The 17459-nt window shown below is 41.0% G+C and overlaps 1 protein-coding gene across 1 annotated transcript in view; it reads left to right on the top strand.

The window, feature by feature from the left end:
• Positions 1-17459, top strand: part of vwa8 (von Willebrand factor A domain containing 8) — a 68536-nt gene that overhangs the window by 47305 nt on the left and 3772 nt on the right. The window contains exons 38-42 of the mRNA XM_014986764.2: positions 7218-7326; positions 7466-7622; positions 12853-12961; positions 15191-15316; positions 15735-15893. Of these exons, the coding sequence (XP_014842250.2) occupies positions 7218-7326; positions 7466-7622; positions 12853-12961; positions 15191-15316; positions 15735-15893 (660 nt within the window). The remainder of the gene's footprint in view (positions 1-7217; positions 7327-7465; positions 7623-12852; positions 12962-15190; positions 15317-15734; positions 15894-17459) is intronic.

The following is a 17459-nucleotide window of genomic DNA, read 5'->3' as shown; positions in this document are numbered from 1 at the left end:
TTACAGCTGGCAAATTTTGCAAAAGTAAAAATTTGATGTTTACTTCGTGGCACTTGGTTACCAGAAAATCCACTTGTCTCTTAGCAACGGATTAACAACAAATAATGTTATTGTTCTAAAAACATACAATTTCTACTGCTCTTTTGAAATACTACTTATCTTTCACTACTCATGACTTAACAAGAATAGGTGAATTTTTCAGAAAAGTGATAGGTGCAGAAGCAGTTATTTTGAGGCCCTCCATGTATGGAGGCTTTGAAATGCCTTGTTTTGCATGCATGCTCTCCTATGCATTGCTATGGTAGGCCCCAATAATCTGCAAACAGGCCTAGCACTTCTTCAACAGTATTAAGGACACTTTCAGTTTTAATTCGTCTTGTTTAAGACAAAAACTGTAAAAAAATAAAATAAAATAAAATAAAAAAATCAACATAATTCACAGATTATTAGTGTAATGAGACACTGTGGGATCTGTTCAGCTCAGTAACATCCACAACGCCTTTGGTAGACAAATGCATCCATCTGAGACAGCCATCATATCTGCACGCAGTTCATCTATTTACTTCTGGTTCCCTGCAGGCTTCCAGCTTTGCGTAATGACAGTCAAAACAAGCCATCCAGTCAGCCTCCCTATTAACTGTACAATATGTTTGTGTTATTTTTTTCTGCCTCTATTTCAGTCATCTCTTTTTGCTTTCTGCTGGTGTCGTTGGCCACACGCCACCATTTTCCTTCCCTGACTACTGTCCCGTACTAAAGCAGGTTATCATGCATACACATGCTGGATCCTGCAGGCCTCAGCACCCTCTTCAAATATGGGCAGACCATTGTGTAATCGGCATCTCTCACGGAAAGTAGCTACAGTATCTCCACTTCTAATCTCTCCGATATTTGATTCACTCATTTCTGTATTTTTAAACATTTTCCAAAGGGTTTCTCTGGAGATATTAACAGTACAGTGAGTACTTAATACATTTGAATGCAGATGTGCTGTATTAAAGAATACTAACTCAAACTAAGAGTCTGAATGATTAGTAAAATGGTCTTTGGGTTGCACATTTTCTTTCAGTGTGAATATTTTTCAGTCTATGTAAAAACTTGCAGAATTGTACACCAGTAGTAGTTATTTCCATTGGTAATCTAATGAGACACCCCATCTGTACCCTTTTATTTAATAATCATTTTCAAAAACATTTAAGCAACTTCAACTTAGCAAATTGTTTGGCATGCCTTAAAGGGGCAGTATTATGGAAAATCCACTTTTTTTCTTGCTTTGCATCATGTTAAAATGTTATTTTCTCACCAAAAACATAACTGGAGCATTTTTTTCAACCAGTCGACCATTCAAAAATACCTGGGTGGACCTAGCCCCGCCTTCGAGGATGGAGCTCCTCCTTGAACTTTTCAAGCTTCTATATTACAGAGCTCAACTCCCCCACAACTTCCTCCACTCAGCTCCTTCAGACTAGCCAGCAGCAATTAGCAAACACCCGATATAATTGCACATCAGCTGAGCTCATGATAGTAGCTAATTCTCAGTGAAACGCTGGTAAAAACGTTGTCAAAGGGTTTATAGAGGAGCCATGTTGCGATGACTTCCTGGAGGAGGAGTTTCAGAAAAAGCAGGAGCTTCTTAATGAGACAAAGGCCTAATTTCAAGACGTTACGTCAAAATGTCAAATTTCTAGCATTTTTATGACAACCAAAGGGAACACAGTTACATTTTTTAGTTATAAAATGGCACTATATCACTGGAAAACACATAATACAGCCCTTTGAAGGAATATGAGTGATCAGCTTCCTTTGACATTTCTGGTCAATCTACATTGTTTTTATGATTTTGTTTTTGTTTTCAAAAGCAAACTGCAACACCTTCATGTAGGTGAGACATTGGTAACATCTCTGCCTGCTGGACTGAATAGTTTTAATCTCAACATCTGAAACATTAAAAACAATAAAACTGTTACTTACATGCATGCTTTGATACCTTGCCTGCAGTATTGCTGAGTGGACTCATTTGTACATTCAAATGCTGTTTGTTGTGGCTGTTATAACGTCCTGCTATTCCATATACACTGCAAAAACCCAAATCTCGCCAAGTATTTTTCACTATTTTCTAGCGCAAATAGATTAGTACAGTTGCAATAAGATGACAAAAAAAAAACAAAAAACACTTAATCGTTACTAGTGGAAAACAAGTAACCCTTATAACTGAGTAGAGCCAAGTCAACCCACTCTGAATTGGTACCAGTGTTATAATAGTTTTTGGTTTTTCATTGTAGTTTAGTTTAGTTTCATTGTGACTTTTTGTTTGAATCAGTTATCATTAGTTAAAAATAGTTTGGTTTAGTTTTTAGTAGTTGTAGTCGTAGTTCTACTGGGCTGTAATGTGAAATAAATCCCTCCTTTTGTAAATATTTAGTCATATTAAGGTCAAACTACAGTTGGAAACTAGTACTGCTAGCAGTCAGCTAGCAATACTAGCTAATGCATTGTGTGAGTAAAGTCAAGCGACTTTAAGACAAAGTTTTACTAAAGATTGTTTTCTTCTTTGAGCTTCTGATAGAAAAACATCTTGTAGTACAATTTTACAAGCATGGTCTCTGTCTGAATCACACCCTGCTATACGTTTAACCCACTGCTACATGTTCAGACTTTCATGTAGCGACATGCCTTTATGCTAACACACACACTGAGCCATATATAAATATAGTCACATAAAGCACTCAGGAGTGAACTAATATGTGCTTGGTTGCATACACACCCACAGACACACACACACACAAACAAAATAGCTCTCTGTCTTTAGGCGCCGAAAGACAGAATCAGAAATTTATGAGGCTATTAATCCTACAAGACCAGGCGTGGACCTGAGATGAGAGACAGAGGGAGCCTCAGTGTTTGAAGGAAAGAAAGATGTGAGGGAGGAATCTGACATTGATTCCCACAGTTGTAAAAAGGAGAGTTTTCTCTCAGCACCACACAACCGAGATCCATGCGCCTTTCCAATTCGGATTTACTTCTCTTTCTTTGTGCTAGCTGTCAACGTTAGCCTTTTATTTACAGATGGATCATTTATCAACAGCCTGATTGATGACAGTCTGGTTTACGTCATCCTGTCAGAAGCCTTACACATTTACTTTGGTGAAAATTACTAATCTGAAATCTCTGAGGTTCACTTTATGACGCAATAATTACACAATGATCATTTGTTTTTTTTAAATACAGTTGTTTATTGGATGATCTTAACAAGCATTCAATAAGACTGTACTATTTTAAATATCACCTTGTTTTCTTAACTGTTTTGTATCATAATTGACACATTAGGCTGTAATTAGAACAGTAATCATAACCAAAAAGATTAATTTAACAGTCATGTAAAAAGATATTGCAGTTAAATATTGTTTGTCACTTTTCCATTTTGAAATTATAATTAATTTTTTGGAAATGTTATTTTCTTATAAAAATAAAAACGGTTATAAATATTAAATATAAATATAATAAACATATAAATATGTTTTTAATAAAAACATGGGTCTTAATTTCACATCCTGATAAATGAAGAAACTCCCATAACACAAAGAGAATAAAGGACATGTGTAACATTTTCAAAAATTAATTTCTGAAAAAAATATTTAAGCTGTAGGATAGATTGTCTTTATAACTCAATACTTTCTGCTCAGTACATAGACATGATTATGCAATAACACCACATCACACACCCCTGTTAAAATTCTATGTTTTTGAAACTTCAAAATTAAGACTATGATAAATTATTTCCAAAATGTATGAAAAATAACCTCATTAAACTCATTAAATTGTTTAAAAGAAACTCAGGAACTGGTCGTGGATGCTGGCCAATCCGACGTCAACCCCAGTTTGAAAGACTTCCTTCAAGTACAAGATGTATTCTGTTTGATACAACTCTGCTGATTCCACATATTTCTGGGCAGAGGAGTCAGGCTGAAACACAGAAGCATTTCCTTAAAACATCCAACATTGGCTAACGTCTCCCAAAGCCTTGTGGGAAAAGATCTGGTGTTGTCTGTAGGAACCAACCTGAAACTTCGGTAACCACCCAGCAGTTACATGTTTCCAGTTGATGCAAATAAAAACTGTTCAAACTGAATCTAAAGATCTTTGGTTGATGTAGTGACATCACATTATGTAAGATCAAGAGAATAAAATTATTTGATTAGTGATTTTTGCAGCTAAATCAGAAAAGCACGGTACAAAAAGAACTTGATGACGAAGGTAAACTTTTAAAACAGTTGGGTACATACTTCTGACACCCATAATTGATAGAACTTGGTCCTACTTTTCACATCTATACATTGCCATTCCAGTGGAGCGCATCGTCTCTCACCACCCTGAAGTCTTGGTGCTTTAGTCTGACATCCAGACTGAAACTTGAAGTGATCGTGGCGCCTCTAAAAGGACTCGTTCTAAAGCATCACTCGTTGTTTTTATAACCCAGGAGTCATCAGGTATTCATCGCCTCCTTTCTTTGACGAGCCCAGAATGGAATCCACTGCCAGCTTCATGAAACAGTCGTGTGTTGTTCTGTCAGACAATATGATCTATGTAAAACATGATGACAAGTGTGGATTACTGGAACAAGATGACGTAGAGGAAATCCTGCTGGCTCAGTCCCCCCCTGTGATTGATGGGTTTTTACGGACGGAGGGGTTTCAGGAACCGGCCGGTGCTGGACTTGGCGGTGGTGGTTCTATTTTTGGCCTGGGTTGGGGCGGGCGACTCACACCACATTCACAAAGACTTGTTCAGAACATGTGAACCCGGAGCAGCAGAGCATTTAAAGCACGTTGATGCCAGAGGCTCAGACCCCTGACCCTGTACCAAACCGCAGAGCTTTGAAACCAACTTCTCTCTGGTTACTGAGATTCATCTGCCTGCACACACACTTCCTGTTGATTGTTACTAATACTGGAGCTATGGAGGGCTCTGTTGCTACACAGAAACTAGTCCATGTTTTGCTGGTGCTTTTAAGAGCAAGAAGTAAAAGTTTTTCTTTTCCAGGCACAAAGTCAAGAGCCATGCAGGTAAGCCGAGTGCTGCTACTTTGCTAACAAATACCAATTCCAGAACAGATGGAAGGATTTTTCTTGATGCATTAAAAAAAAATAAAAGTACGTTGCAGTTTCTTCTGTTTAAATCACAACTTATCGATGGCAAAAGCAGGCAAAAGCGACACAAATCCGCTTTCTTTTGCCCTAATGTGACATCCATTTGGGTTTTTCATCGCAGTCTGAACAGCCCAACTCTGATCTTTTCACCCCCCTAAAAAAAAAAAAATCACTTTTTTTTTTTGGCTTTAGTGGCTTTTATTTCACAGTAGACTGACAGGAAAGTGGATTGTGAGAGAGAGGGAAGACACCACTGCGCTCGTATCCGATTGTTTTCTAATCGTCTGCTGACGGTTATGTCGCATTTCATCTGATTTTTAGTTTCAGAAAAAATAAAAATGTGTTCTTGCGACTCTCTCTTCAGTTTTTGATGCTTGTTAGTGTCGGCACGAAGAGTCAGTTTTATATGATTTACTTTTTAAAACAGAATGGAGGAGACTTTTTATAACACATCGAATTAGTGTTTCTCCAAAAACATCTTTTGCTCGGACACTCTGACAGATGTAGCCAAAAACTTTTCTTCGTTAATCAGTAAAAGCCTGTAAAAGCCTTCGTCAGTGCCGTTCAGTTCAGGTTAGCTCTTAACTTGTCCTAATCTGAGATGAGACTACGTGCATCAGACTGACTCCTCTAATCTAAGCTAATTATGGCGATCCCTGCTGACTCGGCAGCGTTGGATCGGAGCTCTGAGCTTCTCTGGGCATCAGCCCGAGGCTGAACTGCTGCTGGATCAAATCTGGATCAATTTCACTGGGTTTCCATTACAAATGTGCACAACTTTATCGATATGCCGCTAATGTCAAAAGAACACAATTTCACAATTGCGGTGTTTCCGTCAAATAAGAAACACGGTTAAAATCTTTACACAGGAATAGTTTTGTTCACACGATAAGTCGTTAAAAAAACAAGCTGCGCTGTCATCCTGTCTTCGTCTTTTCTGTTTGTGGCAACATCCGGTGATGCAGTAAAAAGTGTTTCTTTTGCAGTTTTGCAAAACACACAATTATTGATTTGGCTGATAGACCATCTCATCAAAGCACAAATTTTTTTTATCAAAAAACAGGAGTTTTTCCAAAATTTCCGTGTCTCTAAGCAAATTTATTTTCGTAATTCCAATTTGTGCAATTTTATGGTCAATGGAAACGCAGGCTCTGTGTATCTCCTCACACATGAATAAAAACTAAAGAATCAGTAGCTGCGTTTCCATTAGCCATAAAATTAACATTTTGGAAATAATTTTGGTGGTGGAAAAAAAAAGCCAATTTCAAGAAAACTCTTTCAACCACATTGAAATGTATGTTTTTCACAAAACTGCAATGGAAGCGCTTCTTTCACATGGGACCCGTCACATGATCAACGACTGGATGTTACTACTGGCAGAAAAGATGAATAAGACAACAGGAAGTGGTAGGAGGACGACACTGCAGCATGTTTTTTAACGACTTCTCACATGAACAATCTTATCCACATGTGATATTAGTTCAGTTTCCTGTTTAGCGGAAGTTGCAAAATTGTGTTTTTTCGACATTAGTGGAATATCGACAAAGTTTTGCACACGTTTCTAATAGAAACGCAGCCATTGGATAGAAACATCCGGGTCAGAACCATCCACATTTTCAGAACAACTCCGTCCTTTAAAGATTCCTTCCGTTTGTAAGAACGCAGCTGAACCGCAGGCGACCCTCAGAGTCTGGCTGCCTCTGCGCACAGTCCAAGCCAGAATGCTGACTTTGGATCTGATGGAGAAATCGACCAAAAAAAGATGTATCGTTAAGCTCCGTGTGGATCCACTTTTTCCCCTCCAACGGTCTCCTGCAGAGAAAGAGACGGAGTCTGCTGCATCTTCCCTGCCCAGACCTCAGAACGGCGTTCAATGTGTGGTCGATTACATGTCATTTGGGGAAGTGAAGAGTGCAGAGTGATCGTGTGAGCTCGGAAAAGTAAAAGGCTCAATTATTTGTCCCTCATTAAATTCGGTTCGAAAGCCATCTGGGGCGATTTTTGTTGATTCTTAGCTTTAGAAGTACTTTCATACAGTGGGAGAAAAATCTAGTTTCGTTTTTGTTTCAGATCACGATTCAGAGGGACAGCGGTTTGGACGTTTCTGCACCAAAACACGGCAAGATAGACGCCAACAACGCTCCTCACGTCGGGGGAAACCAGTGGGCCGGAGGCACCGGTAACAAGTCTTCCTAGCTATACGTCCAACATGTTCAAATTCCATCTTACTCCCAATGTTTCCCCCTTTTTTTTTTTTTACACTGGATGCAACACAAACTGTGTCCAGTAAATCTTTTCTTTTTTTTTCTTCCCCTCAGGTGGCAGAGACACTGCAGGGCTGGGAGGTAAAGGCGGGCCTTACCGCTTAGATGCTGGACACAAAGTGTACCAGGTGTCCCAGGCCGAGAAGGACGCTGTTCCAGAGGAGGTCCGCAGAGCGGCCCGCGAGATGGCCGAGAAGGCCTTCAAGGAACGGTAGGACACAGGAAGTTTTCGCATCCACCTGAATAATATGTAGTTGCGCCACTGCTCCTCATGCTAGCATAACTAGCATGGCTACCACAGATAGCTAATGCAAAATGGACAACTTGGTGAGCAGAAGCAAACTCCTGCAAAGAAACCCTCTCAGAGCTCCTGGCAGCATTTATGCTAAATTCATGTAGTAATTACTGAATTAAACGTGAGAAACATAAAACTTCTAAAAGTTGTTTGTGGTGGGTTTCTCTGTCTTCACTCTGGACCCATCCCTCAGTGGTTAGATGTGGAGCAGGTGTCGGTTCTGGAAGTTCTGAGTGGAGGAGCTCCAGGTCTGACAGAGGTGATCCCACTGGGAGACGTGTGTGTGTGTGTGTGTGTGTGTGTGTGTGTGTGTGTGTGTGTGTGTGTGTGTATGTGAGCCCATACATTCAGTCTGGAGCAGAGGGCAGCCCTCTCAGCAGCTGAACCATGAAGGCCGTCTCTGTTCACCCTCGCTCCAAACATCCCCCCTTCCTCTCCCTCTTTTCCTGCATGGCCCTCCAAACACACTGGCTGCTTTCACATGAAGAGGACAACCTCTCTGCCTCTTTTTTTCCCTCCTTCTTCTTTTTATCTCTTCTTGTCACTAGCTTCATTTTTCCAGATTCCTCCCCCTCTACATTTACCGCCTGTCTGTCTATCAACGTCCCGCTGAGCTCAGAGCAGATCTTGTGCTAACATGCGGATTCTGATATCACTCACTTTGAATGTTTCCGAGCAGAAACGGTCCAGTAACTGGCTGCTCTGTTTTTTTTTTCTCTTCCAGTCAGTGACTGGAAGGGTTTTCAGAACATCTTTACCCGATGTCTCACAATATTTTTATTATTGAGCTTGTATTTTTCTCTCTCTCATCGCTGATAAAACTGAGCCATCCAGAAAGTCTTTGACATGTGACATACAGTAGTGGAACCACAGAGGTATTCCTGAAGAGATGTTTTTGGCCAACATTCTTACGTATTATTTGTGTAAACCAAACAGGCCAGAATCCATAACTAGCTGTTCAAACTTTAACCTTAAAGGGGCGGTATGATGACATTTCCAGGCACATAGAGCCATTCCATAGCACAATAAATAACTACGTTATCGTCAGTTGTTATAAAAATGTGATATATATATGACTCAAAAGAAATTGAACCTCCAAATTTAAATCCCTGATTTTGGACCTCTGTCTCTTTAAGAAGCTCCTGCTCTTACTGAAACTCCGCCTTCATGGCTCCTCTATTAACGCTTTAACAATGTTTTTATCAACATTTCACTGAGAAGTGGCTCCTATAATGAGCTCAGCAGATGCTCAGTTCCACCAGGTGTTTGCTAATTGCAGCTGGCTAGTCTGAAGGAGCTGAGTGGGGAAAGGCAGCTCTGTCAGGCGGAAGCTTGGAAGTTTGGAGGCTGCAGCTCAAAGGAGGAGCTTTGTGAAAGCAAGCATTCAGTGGTTGCCACGGGAGATGAAAGAATATTTCAAACAAGCATGAACGAATCAAGGCAACACTTCAAGCATGTTTTTGATGAGGAACTAACATTATAACATGATCTAAAGCTCAGAAAAGTAGATTTTTACAAAATACTTTGAACTTTAATCGTGTTGGAAAGATGCTGTTAAGGGAATGTCCTGCTCTGTTACCTGAGATGGGAAACGAGAGATAAACATCAACACATCATTTATCCAATGTAGTCCAGTCTCAACCGTTGTTTCCTCTGTGCTGAGCTTTCCCAGTCCGTCTGACCAGCCTGAACCACGGACAGGAATTTCATTACTGCGTCACGTTTAGCACATCCTCCTCCGCTCAGCGATTCAGTGAGCCTGCAGGAATCCTCGCCCACCTTTCAGTCGACAGATGCAGAAACAAGTCAATAAGCAGTAAGCCACAGTCATGTGTCGCAGCTCAAAACTGCCTCCAGTTTTATCATGTTAACCGAACTGATTTGTTTTCAGCACAATTTTGCAAAATTACAAAGTATTACTAAGTGTTTTTGATCTAGTTTCTAGTGCAAGTATTTCTGTACACTTGAAATAAGACAAAACTTACTTTAACATACAAGTAACTTTTCAGCAAGAAATAGGAGCCTGTTTTAAATAAATAATTCCTTAATATTAAAGAATTATTTCAGACATTATGTTTGGATGATTTGAGCCACCTGAAGGTTTTGGATCAAAACTGGCTGATATTCAAACATAATTTCACTCCATTCAAAGTAAACCTCTGGAAATAAAAGTGAACCCAGAGCATGACGCTGCCACTATCGTGTTTCACTCTGAGTGTGTCAGTGACATGCAGTGTTATTTATCAGTTGGAGTCGTGACTCAAAGGTTCAAAGTCGATTTCATCAGACCATAAACCTGCTTCTTTTCACAGTTACTAATCTAAAACTGTTGGCATGTTTTCTGTAAATTTTGGTTTCTCATCTGAAGAGTCTCATGATTTTTAAATACGCCTTAAAACTCTCTGTTGCCTGGTGACGTTAAATATTTTCTTCTGTAAAACGGAAAAGAAAAAAGAAATCCAGTTCAAGTTTAGCAGAAAAACGTGTTTCTGTTTCACCAGTTTTACTATTTTCATGCAGTTTGACACAACAAAGCATCTCTAACACAACGTGTTCCAAGATAACCACAGTAAGCAATATGTTCAACTTTTTTATTGGACCAACCCCGACCCCAAAGCCGCAGTGCAAACAAAACAAAAATGTACTTTAAGCTCTCTGCTTCTCCAGTTAAACGTTTCACAACGTGTAAAACAGAGACAGATTTTCTTGTTTGTCCGGCGCGTTCAGCTGGAGGGAGTGTCTCCCCCGATGTTTTTGCGGTCGCTGTGTGTGAAATGTCGGCGAGTTCCCCTCCGGCCGTTTCTGCTGCGCTCTCGGCTGTTTTCGTCGATGTTCTGGAATTCAGAGGAAATGGCTCTCCGGCCCGCCGGCCAAGATCCTGCGCTCTGCGCGTCGCTGCCATGCGCCCGCAGACACACGCAGGAATGCGCGGAGGAAGTGGCCCCGGGACACGCTGTGCTGAGATGAGGCGATGTGTACGCTGAGGAGCGGACAAAGGATCTGTGTGTGTGTGTAGCTCAGAAATGACTAGACACCTGAAGCCCAGCTGATTCCTCAGAATGCATGTGATGCAGGGAAGATGCACAGTGTTGAGTCACAAACTTGAATGCATTTTATTAGGACTTTTATCTTAAAATCAAATCTAGTTGCTAACTGGGATGGAAACTGTTTTTTTTTTCTTCTTCTTTCTTTTCTGCAAATAAAAGTGTGGCATTGATTTTCAATAACTCAGCTTTAGCCCTTTGTCCACAAATAAAATCAAATACAACCACTAAACAGTAGGGCTGAAACGATTAATCGTATAAATCTGTTATTGTAATAATCGTCAACTAAGTTATTAATCGATTAATCGCTAACTGGAGTTAAGACAAAAAGAGGCTATTTTCTACAAGAACAACATGTTCAGAACAGTAATTAAGCCAAAAAACTGCACATAATATATAAATGTTAGGACACTTTTGTGTTTGACAAATATTGAAATAGCCACCAACTAATTTAGTAGTCGATTAATCGTTAACTGCAGTTGAAACCAAAAGAGACCATTTTCTGAAAAACATTCAGAGCAGTAGCTCAGCCAAACCTGTACAAAATGCATAAACATTGAAACATATTTTGTTTGACCACTATTGAAATAATTGCCAACTAATTTAGTAATGAATTAATCATTAACTGTAGTTGAGACAAAAAAAAGGCCATTTGCTGAATAGCACCAGCCTGAGTTAACCATCGAAGCTCCAACTCAGCTGCCGTTGATGTTGTGGAGGATAAACGTTGGTTTAGTTCAGGTTATCTCTACAGGTGTGTTCTTCTGAGGGAGTGTGTGTGTGTGAGTCTGTGTCTGTGACCTCCTTTGATTGCATGGCTGATGCCAGCACAGTCTACACATTCACACACAGATCCGTTACAAGCTGCGACATATTAAGCCAGAGCGACTCCACCCTTCCTCCAATCCCTGCCGGCGTTTTGAAAAAACAAAAAAGAACAAAAATCAAGCCTCCGCATCGCCGGGGTGGTCACGGTCTGGCTGTCGCCAAGCGTTTCAAACACCTGGGAGAGATTTCACCCACGTCCCGCCGTCGTTTCATCTCTCGCGCACACACACACACTTCACGCTGTCGGAGCATGGTGGTAGCACCTTTACATTAGCGGGGTGTGTGTACGGTTGGCTGATACCTGACTGATGGCTGCAGGGACCACCTGGGTCTTTACAGGTGGGGCTTTTTGAACAGATCACAAACACATGCTCCATATCTTAACCTTTAACCTTTCTGCCATGGCAACCTCAGATACCGTTTTTTCTGCACCAAGTTTGCTGGGAGTTCATATCCAGTTATTGTCTTTGAAAGAAGATCTGGAGCTGCACTGAAGTGAAAATGTGTTTACACACTGAGGGTTGTCTTTAAACTTTATCTCTTTAAACATTTCAAATCATTAAAAACCTGGAATTAAATGGGATTCGTCTGATTATTTGGAAAGCTGGGTTTAAGTCAAGTAGCTACAGAACTAAACACCTGTATACTCCACAATTAATCAGTTGTTAAATTAATCGAAGCTCTGCAAAAACACAAAATATTGACAAGAGTGTTTGATCTAGTTTGTAGTGCAAATATCTCAGTACACTTGAAAAATGAAAAACAAACTTAGAAGTAACTTTTCAGCAAGAAATAACAGTTTGTTCAAAGCCAATAATTCCTTTATACAGATGATTATTTTATTACGAGCAGATAAATTCACTTAGAACAAGAGATTTTTCCCATTTCATAAATGAAATAATCTGCCAATGCAGCTACTTTTTCATCAATATTAAGGAATTAATTAGTTAAAACAAACGTCAACATCTTGCTGTAACGTCGCTTCTATGTCAGTTTTGTCTTATTTCAAGTGCATTGAGATATTTGCAACCACAAAAATACTTGGTCAAATTTTGCTTTTTGCAGTTTAATTATTTCAGTGATGGATTCATCACGATTAATTTGATTCATCGTTTCAGCCCTATCTAGGATAATCGTCTTTTGCACTGAGTCGGGCGGAAAACCCAAACCTGCACATGGGATTCAAACCCACGACCTTCTTGCTGCAAGGCAGCAACGCCAACAGTCCTCCAGGCTGTGCTGACTGAACTGCGTCTCTCCTGTCTCTGTCTCAGGTTGAAGGAGATCGATATGAGCGAATACGACGCTTCTACCTACCAGCGCTTCTCCAGCGCAGTGAGGAGGCAGGTTCAGTCCCTGCGCATCATCCTGGACAGCTTACAGGTCAGCGTCTGACACTTCGCGCACGTGAGTCCCTGTGTTGGGCAGCTCACCGCCTTCAGTCTCTGGACTCTAATCTCTTTTCCTGCAGCCGTTTATCAGCAACGAGCCTGATTATTCTTTGAAGAACACTGATGACTTTGATCCGGCCTTTCTGTCCAGCCCCAGTCGCAATCAGAGCCAACAACCAAGTTCAAAAGCCTTCAACATACAGCCGGGAGGTGACCATTGTTTAACCTGCAAATGGGTCAGAATGCTGGGGTGTGAACATGAACGCTTTCTTTTGTCTTGCTGACGTGACCGAAAGAGCGAAGGCAAAGATAGCAAAAAAAGGGAAAAAATCAGGGTTAGAGTCTCAGTTTCATTGTTTTGGGTTGAACTTTCCTCCTTCTGTTTAGGTGTAGCAGGATGAGCTTCTCCTCTGTGAGTGTGTGTGTTCATATGACGAGGGGAAAATGATGCTGCAGTGATTACAGAGCAGAGGCATCGAGGTTTGCTCTATTATTCTCGGGTCCAGGTGTGAAGCTGTGTTTGGATGTGTCGTGGTGGGTGTTTGTGTGCGTGAGTTCAGCTTTTTCCATCCAGGTGTTGACAGCCACAAATGCTGCTTATTGTTTCTCCGTGTCCCTTCAGTCTCACTGTAAAAACGTTGACGATTCCCCTGAAACCAGCAGACGAGACGCCATGAAGTCATGTTGTGTTGCGCCGTACCTAAGGAGTGATTTAAGGACTCCCACGCACAAACAGATGCAAATATGAATTACTGCTTAGTGCAGCTGGCGGATGTCCAAAAAATGATGGAGGGTTGTTGCCGTTGACCTGAGGGAAGACTTTCTGTGTATTCAGAACCGTAAACTGTCCTCTGCCCTCGTTCTCTGTTGCTGGACAAATGGAGAACTCGTCCTAGTGATGAACCAGTAATAGTTGATGTTACTGAGCTTTATTCAACTCGCCCCCACTGGTTGGAGTAAAACTGCAAAAGAAAAAATACAGCACAACAGGAGGCTGAACGCACATTTCTGCTAGCTTAAATGCTAAATATGCTAACAGCAACATTTTTATCAGGTACTGTTTTTTTCCTGATAAAACTTGGAGGCTGTGCTCTGCTGTAAAGAAAAGATGCGAACGATCCATAGAAGCGCACCGCTAAACAGGAAGTGCTAATTATGTGACTTCCAGTTTCCCAAATAGGCTATGTCCAATACACTAAAAATCAGTGTGGCATTAAGCAAACCACATTAGCTCTTACAGGGGCAGTGTTTTGTAAAATTGGCTGTTTTGAGTTTTACATCACATTATAATGTTATTCCCTCATCAAAAACAACCTGGAGTTTTGATTTGATTCTTTCTTCAGCTGAGCTCATTATAGGAGCTACTTCTCAGAGCAATGCTGGTAAAAACGTTGTTAAAGGGTTAATAGAGGAGCCATGTTGTCATGACTTCCTGAAGGCGGAGTTTCAGAAAGAGCAGGAGTTTCTTAAAGAGACAGAGGCCCAATTTCAAAGTCAAACATTCTTTTAAGTAATATTTCATATACTATATGTACATATAGCATTTATTTTTTTAGCAGCTGAAGATTGCCTAGTTACTTGACTGTGCTATAAAATGGCACTTTAAACAGATAGTACTGCCCCTTTAAGGTACCCGAACAAACTTCTGCAGATATAAAACCCAAAGACTGTAAAGAAATTCAGAGGGAGCGACAAATGCATAAAACGGCCCAGGTGTGTTTTGCTACAGACAAACATTCCTTTGGTTCTTTTGGATCCTCTTTACTCAGTTGGTCACAAGGTGTCTGAACTAGTATGTTTAAAAGGTTCAGATTTGATGCTTCAGGGCTTCAAAAAAGGATTCATGTAACGTGAACTTTTTACTTTGTTACATTAAAAAATGCAAATTTAAGCAGATTTTGTTGGGATTTTATGTAACAAACGAATAACTAAGATGGAAGTGAAAGGATACATGACTTTCAGTTTTTTTTCAAATAGAAAAAAATTATTTTTCCTTTATTCTGACTGACTCTTCTAAAAAAGTTGTAGCCCTTTGTAGCCGTTAGTTGTCTTTTGGTTCTCTTTTCTGAAATGATGCAATGTTTTTTGTTCTGATTTATTTTGTCACTACTGATGAGCGCTTTGTGTGTGCGTGTGTGCGTGCGTGCGTTGTGTGTGTGTGTGTGTGCGTGTGTGTGTGTGTGTGTGTGTGTGTGTGTGTGTGTGTGTGTGTGTGTTTCAGGCTAAAGGCAAGGAGCGGCAGTGGCTGAAGAACCAGGCTATGGGAGAACTAGATGATGCTAAGATTATCGACGGTCTAACCGGAGAGAAAACCATCTATAAGCGGAGGGGAGAGCTGGACCCAGAGGTGTGTGTGTGTGTGTGTGTGTGAGTGCATGCATGTGTGCGTTTGTAGCTGCAGATATTTTTACACTTTAACTATCTTTGTTTTCATCACACACATAATTTCAACCCTTAACCGTTAAGTGCTATGTTTAGCCGTGTGTGTGTGGGAGATTTTTACTGCACCCTGCTTTCCTACTGAAGCTCACTCTCAGGTTGTAGCCACTCTTGTGTGTCTCTCATTCAGCTGCATGCTTTTGGCCTGAACCAAAACGCCTGCATTATAATCATTACTCCAGGTTTTAGATCTCTGGCCTCAAGTCGGCAGGTATTTTAGGAAAAGCCGCTCCAAAATCAGCAGCAGCCAGCCCGGCGTGTTATTTAAGCTCCATCAGGTGGTTCTGTTGTCTCTGATTGTTTTTGGACCTTCTCCGTCCCTCCAGCTGGGCAGTCCTCAGCAAAAGCCAAAGCGCCTGCGGGTTCTGGCCGACGTGTCGGGCAGCATGTACCGCTTCAACGGGGTGGACGGCCGCCTGGAGCGCTCCATGGAGGCCGTGTGCATGGTGATGGAGGCCCTGGAGAGCTACGAGCACAAGTTCAAGGTGACCACACTGAGCAAGACGGAGTCTGAAATGTGAAACAGAAAGGTGTTGCATTCCTTATCAGATGCAGTGTCTCCAAGTTTCTCTGAATTAATCTCTGCAGTTTTTCGTGACGTTTTATAAGCGATTATGCAATTTTCATTTTGGGCTTATTTTGTTATTTTATAGTAGCATAGCAGTGGGAAATTTATATCGACAATCTGTCACACCAGCTGTGTTTCCATTAATCGTAAAATTGAAATTACATAAATAAATGTCCTTAATGGAAACTGCAATTTCGAAAAAGCAGCTGCATTGAAACGCTTCTTTCACATCACACCAGTCATGTGATCAACAGCTGGATGTTACTACTATCGAAGGCGACAGGAAGTGGTCGGAGGATGATGGTTTGCTTTTGTCTTCTGTAAAATGGACGACTACAGTTTCCCCAAAACGCATCACATGTCGCCACTGCCAAGAAGGCTTGGCTTGTTGCTCCATCACCTAAATCAGATGCCGACGTCTCCTCTGATGTGCTGAGTTATGAGTATACTTCATAACTGCTTACATCCACCACTGCCATGACTTTTAATGACATATTACATCAACAAACTTATTCACATGTGATTTTAATTTAATTTTTTATTTGATGGAATCACCAAAATTGTGAAGCTGTGTTTTTTCGACGTTGGCAGAGTATCGACAAAGGTTCGCACACGTTTGTATTGGAAACTGTTTGCTGTCTTGCTACGTGTGTTGAGATATTGAAAAATGAATTTAATCAAGTCCTGTCATGTCTTGGAAGTCTTGTTGTTGCTTTTGATACATTCCCTTTTGAAACAGGAAATATTGTACTTCCTAAACATCCCAAAGGTCACAAACAAAATAGGACCGAAGTTGGACCCTTGGGGTACGCCGCAACAATCAGGATCTGGTGAAGAGAAGTGCTCCCCACTGAAAACCAGAAAAAGACCTCACTGACGAAAAAGCTATCTAAAGCACAGTAATGTGTCTGTGCTCATCCAGCTACCTCAGACTGTCTGCATCACTGATTGAAGCTCTTACCTCTCTGCCCGGGTCAAGCATGTTGTAGCCTAGAAAGTAGAGTCGCTGAAGAGAAGGAGACGACAGACAGGACAGAGAGGAGACATGCAGAGATGCGTCTGCAAAAAAGAGCAGCAGGGAGACGGACCTCTTGGCCCCTTGGTGGCACTCAACCCAGCCTAAAACTGATCACACACACACCCTAACCCCGTTAGTGTGTTACATCAGATGGCAGTGTGACTGGGCTTTTTACATAACACTCCTTGCATTTGATGGAGTGCAGCCACTCACACGTGTCATGTCACCTCCAGTCTGAGGTGGACATTCTGCCAGTAATGGTTTAGGGAAGCAGTGGTGCACCATTAGTCTGTCACTTTGCATTTTTAAATTCATGTCTGCTCACAAACCAGAAATAGAACAACACACTTCAGTTTTCTTTGTTGAAATCCTCTGTAAAAGGTGCTTAATACCAAAAATGTATATCACCATCAGTTCTATAGAGAGCCAGGTGCTTCGAACAACAGGATCACCACTGGCTCCAAC

The sequence above is a fragment of the Poecilia mexicana genome, unplaced genomic scaffold (assembly GCF_051168715.1).
Source record: "Poecilia mexicana isolate PSO_F unplaced genomic scaffold, ASM5116871v1 scaffold_2, whole genome shotgun sequence".
In the NCBI taxonomy this organism is placed as follows: Eukaryota; Metazoa; Chordata; class Actinopteri; order Cyprinodontiformes; family Poeciliidae; genus Poecilia; species Poecilia mexicana.
This window is presented reverse-complemented; position numbering and strand designations above follow the sequence as displayed.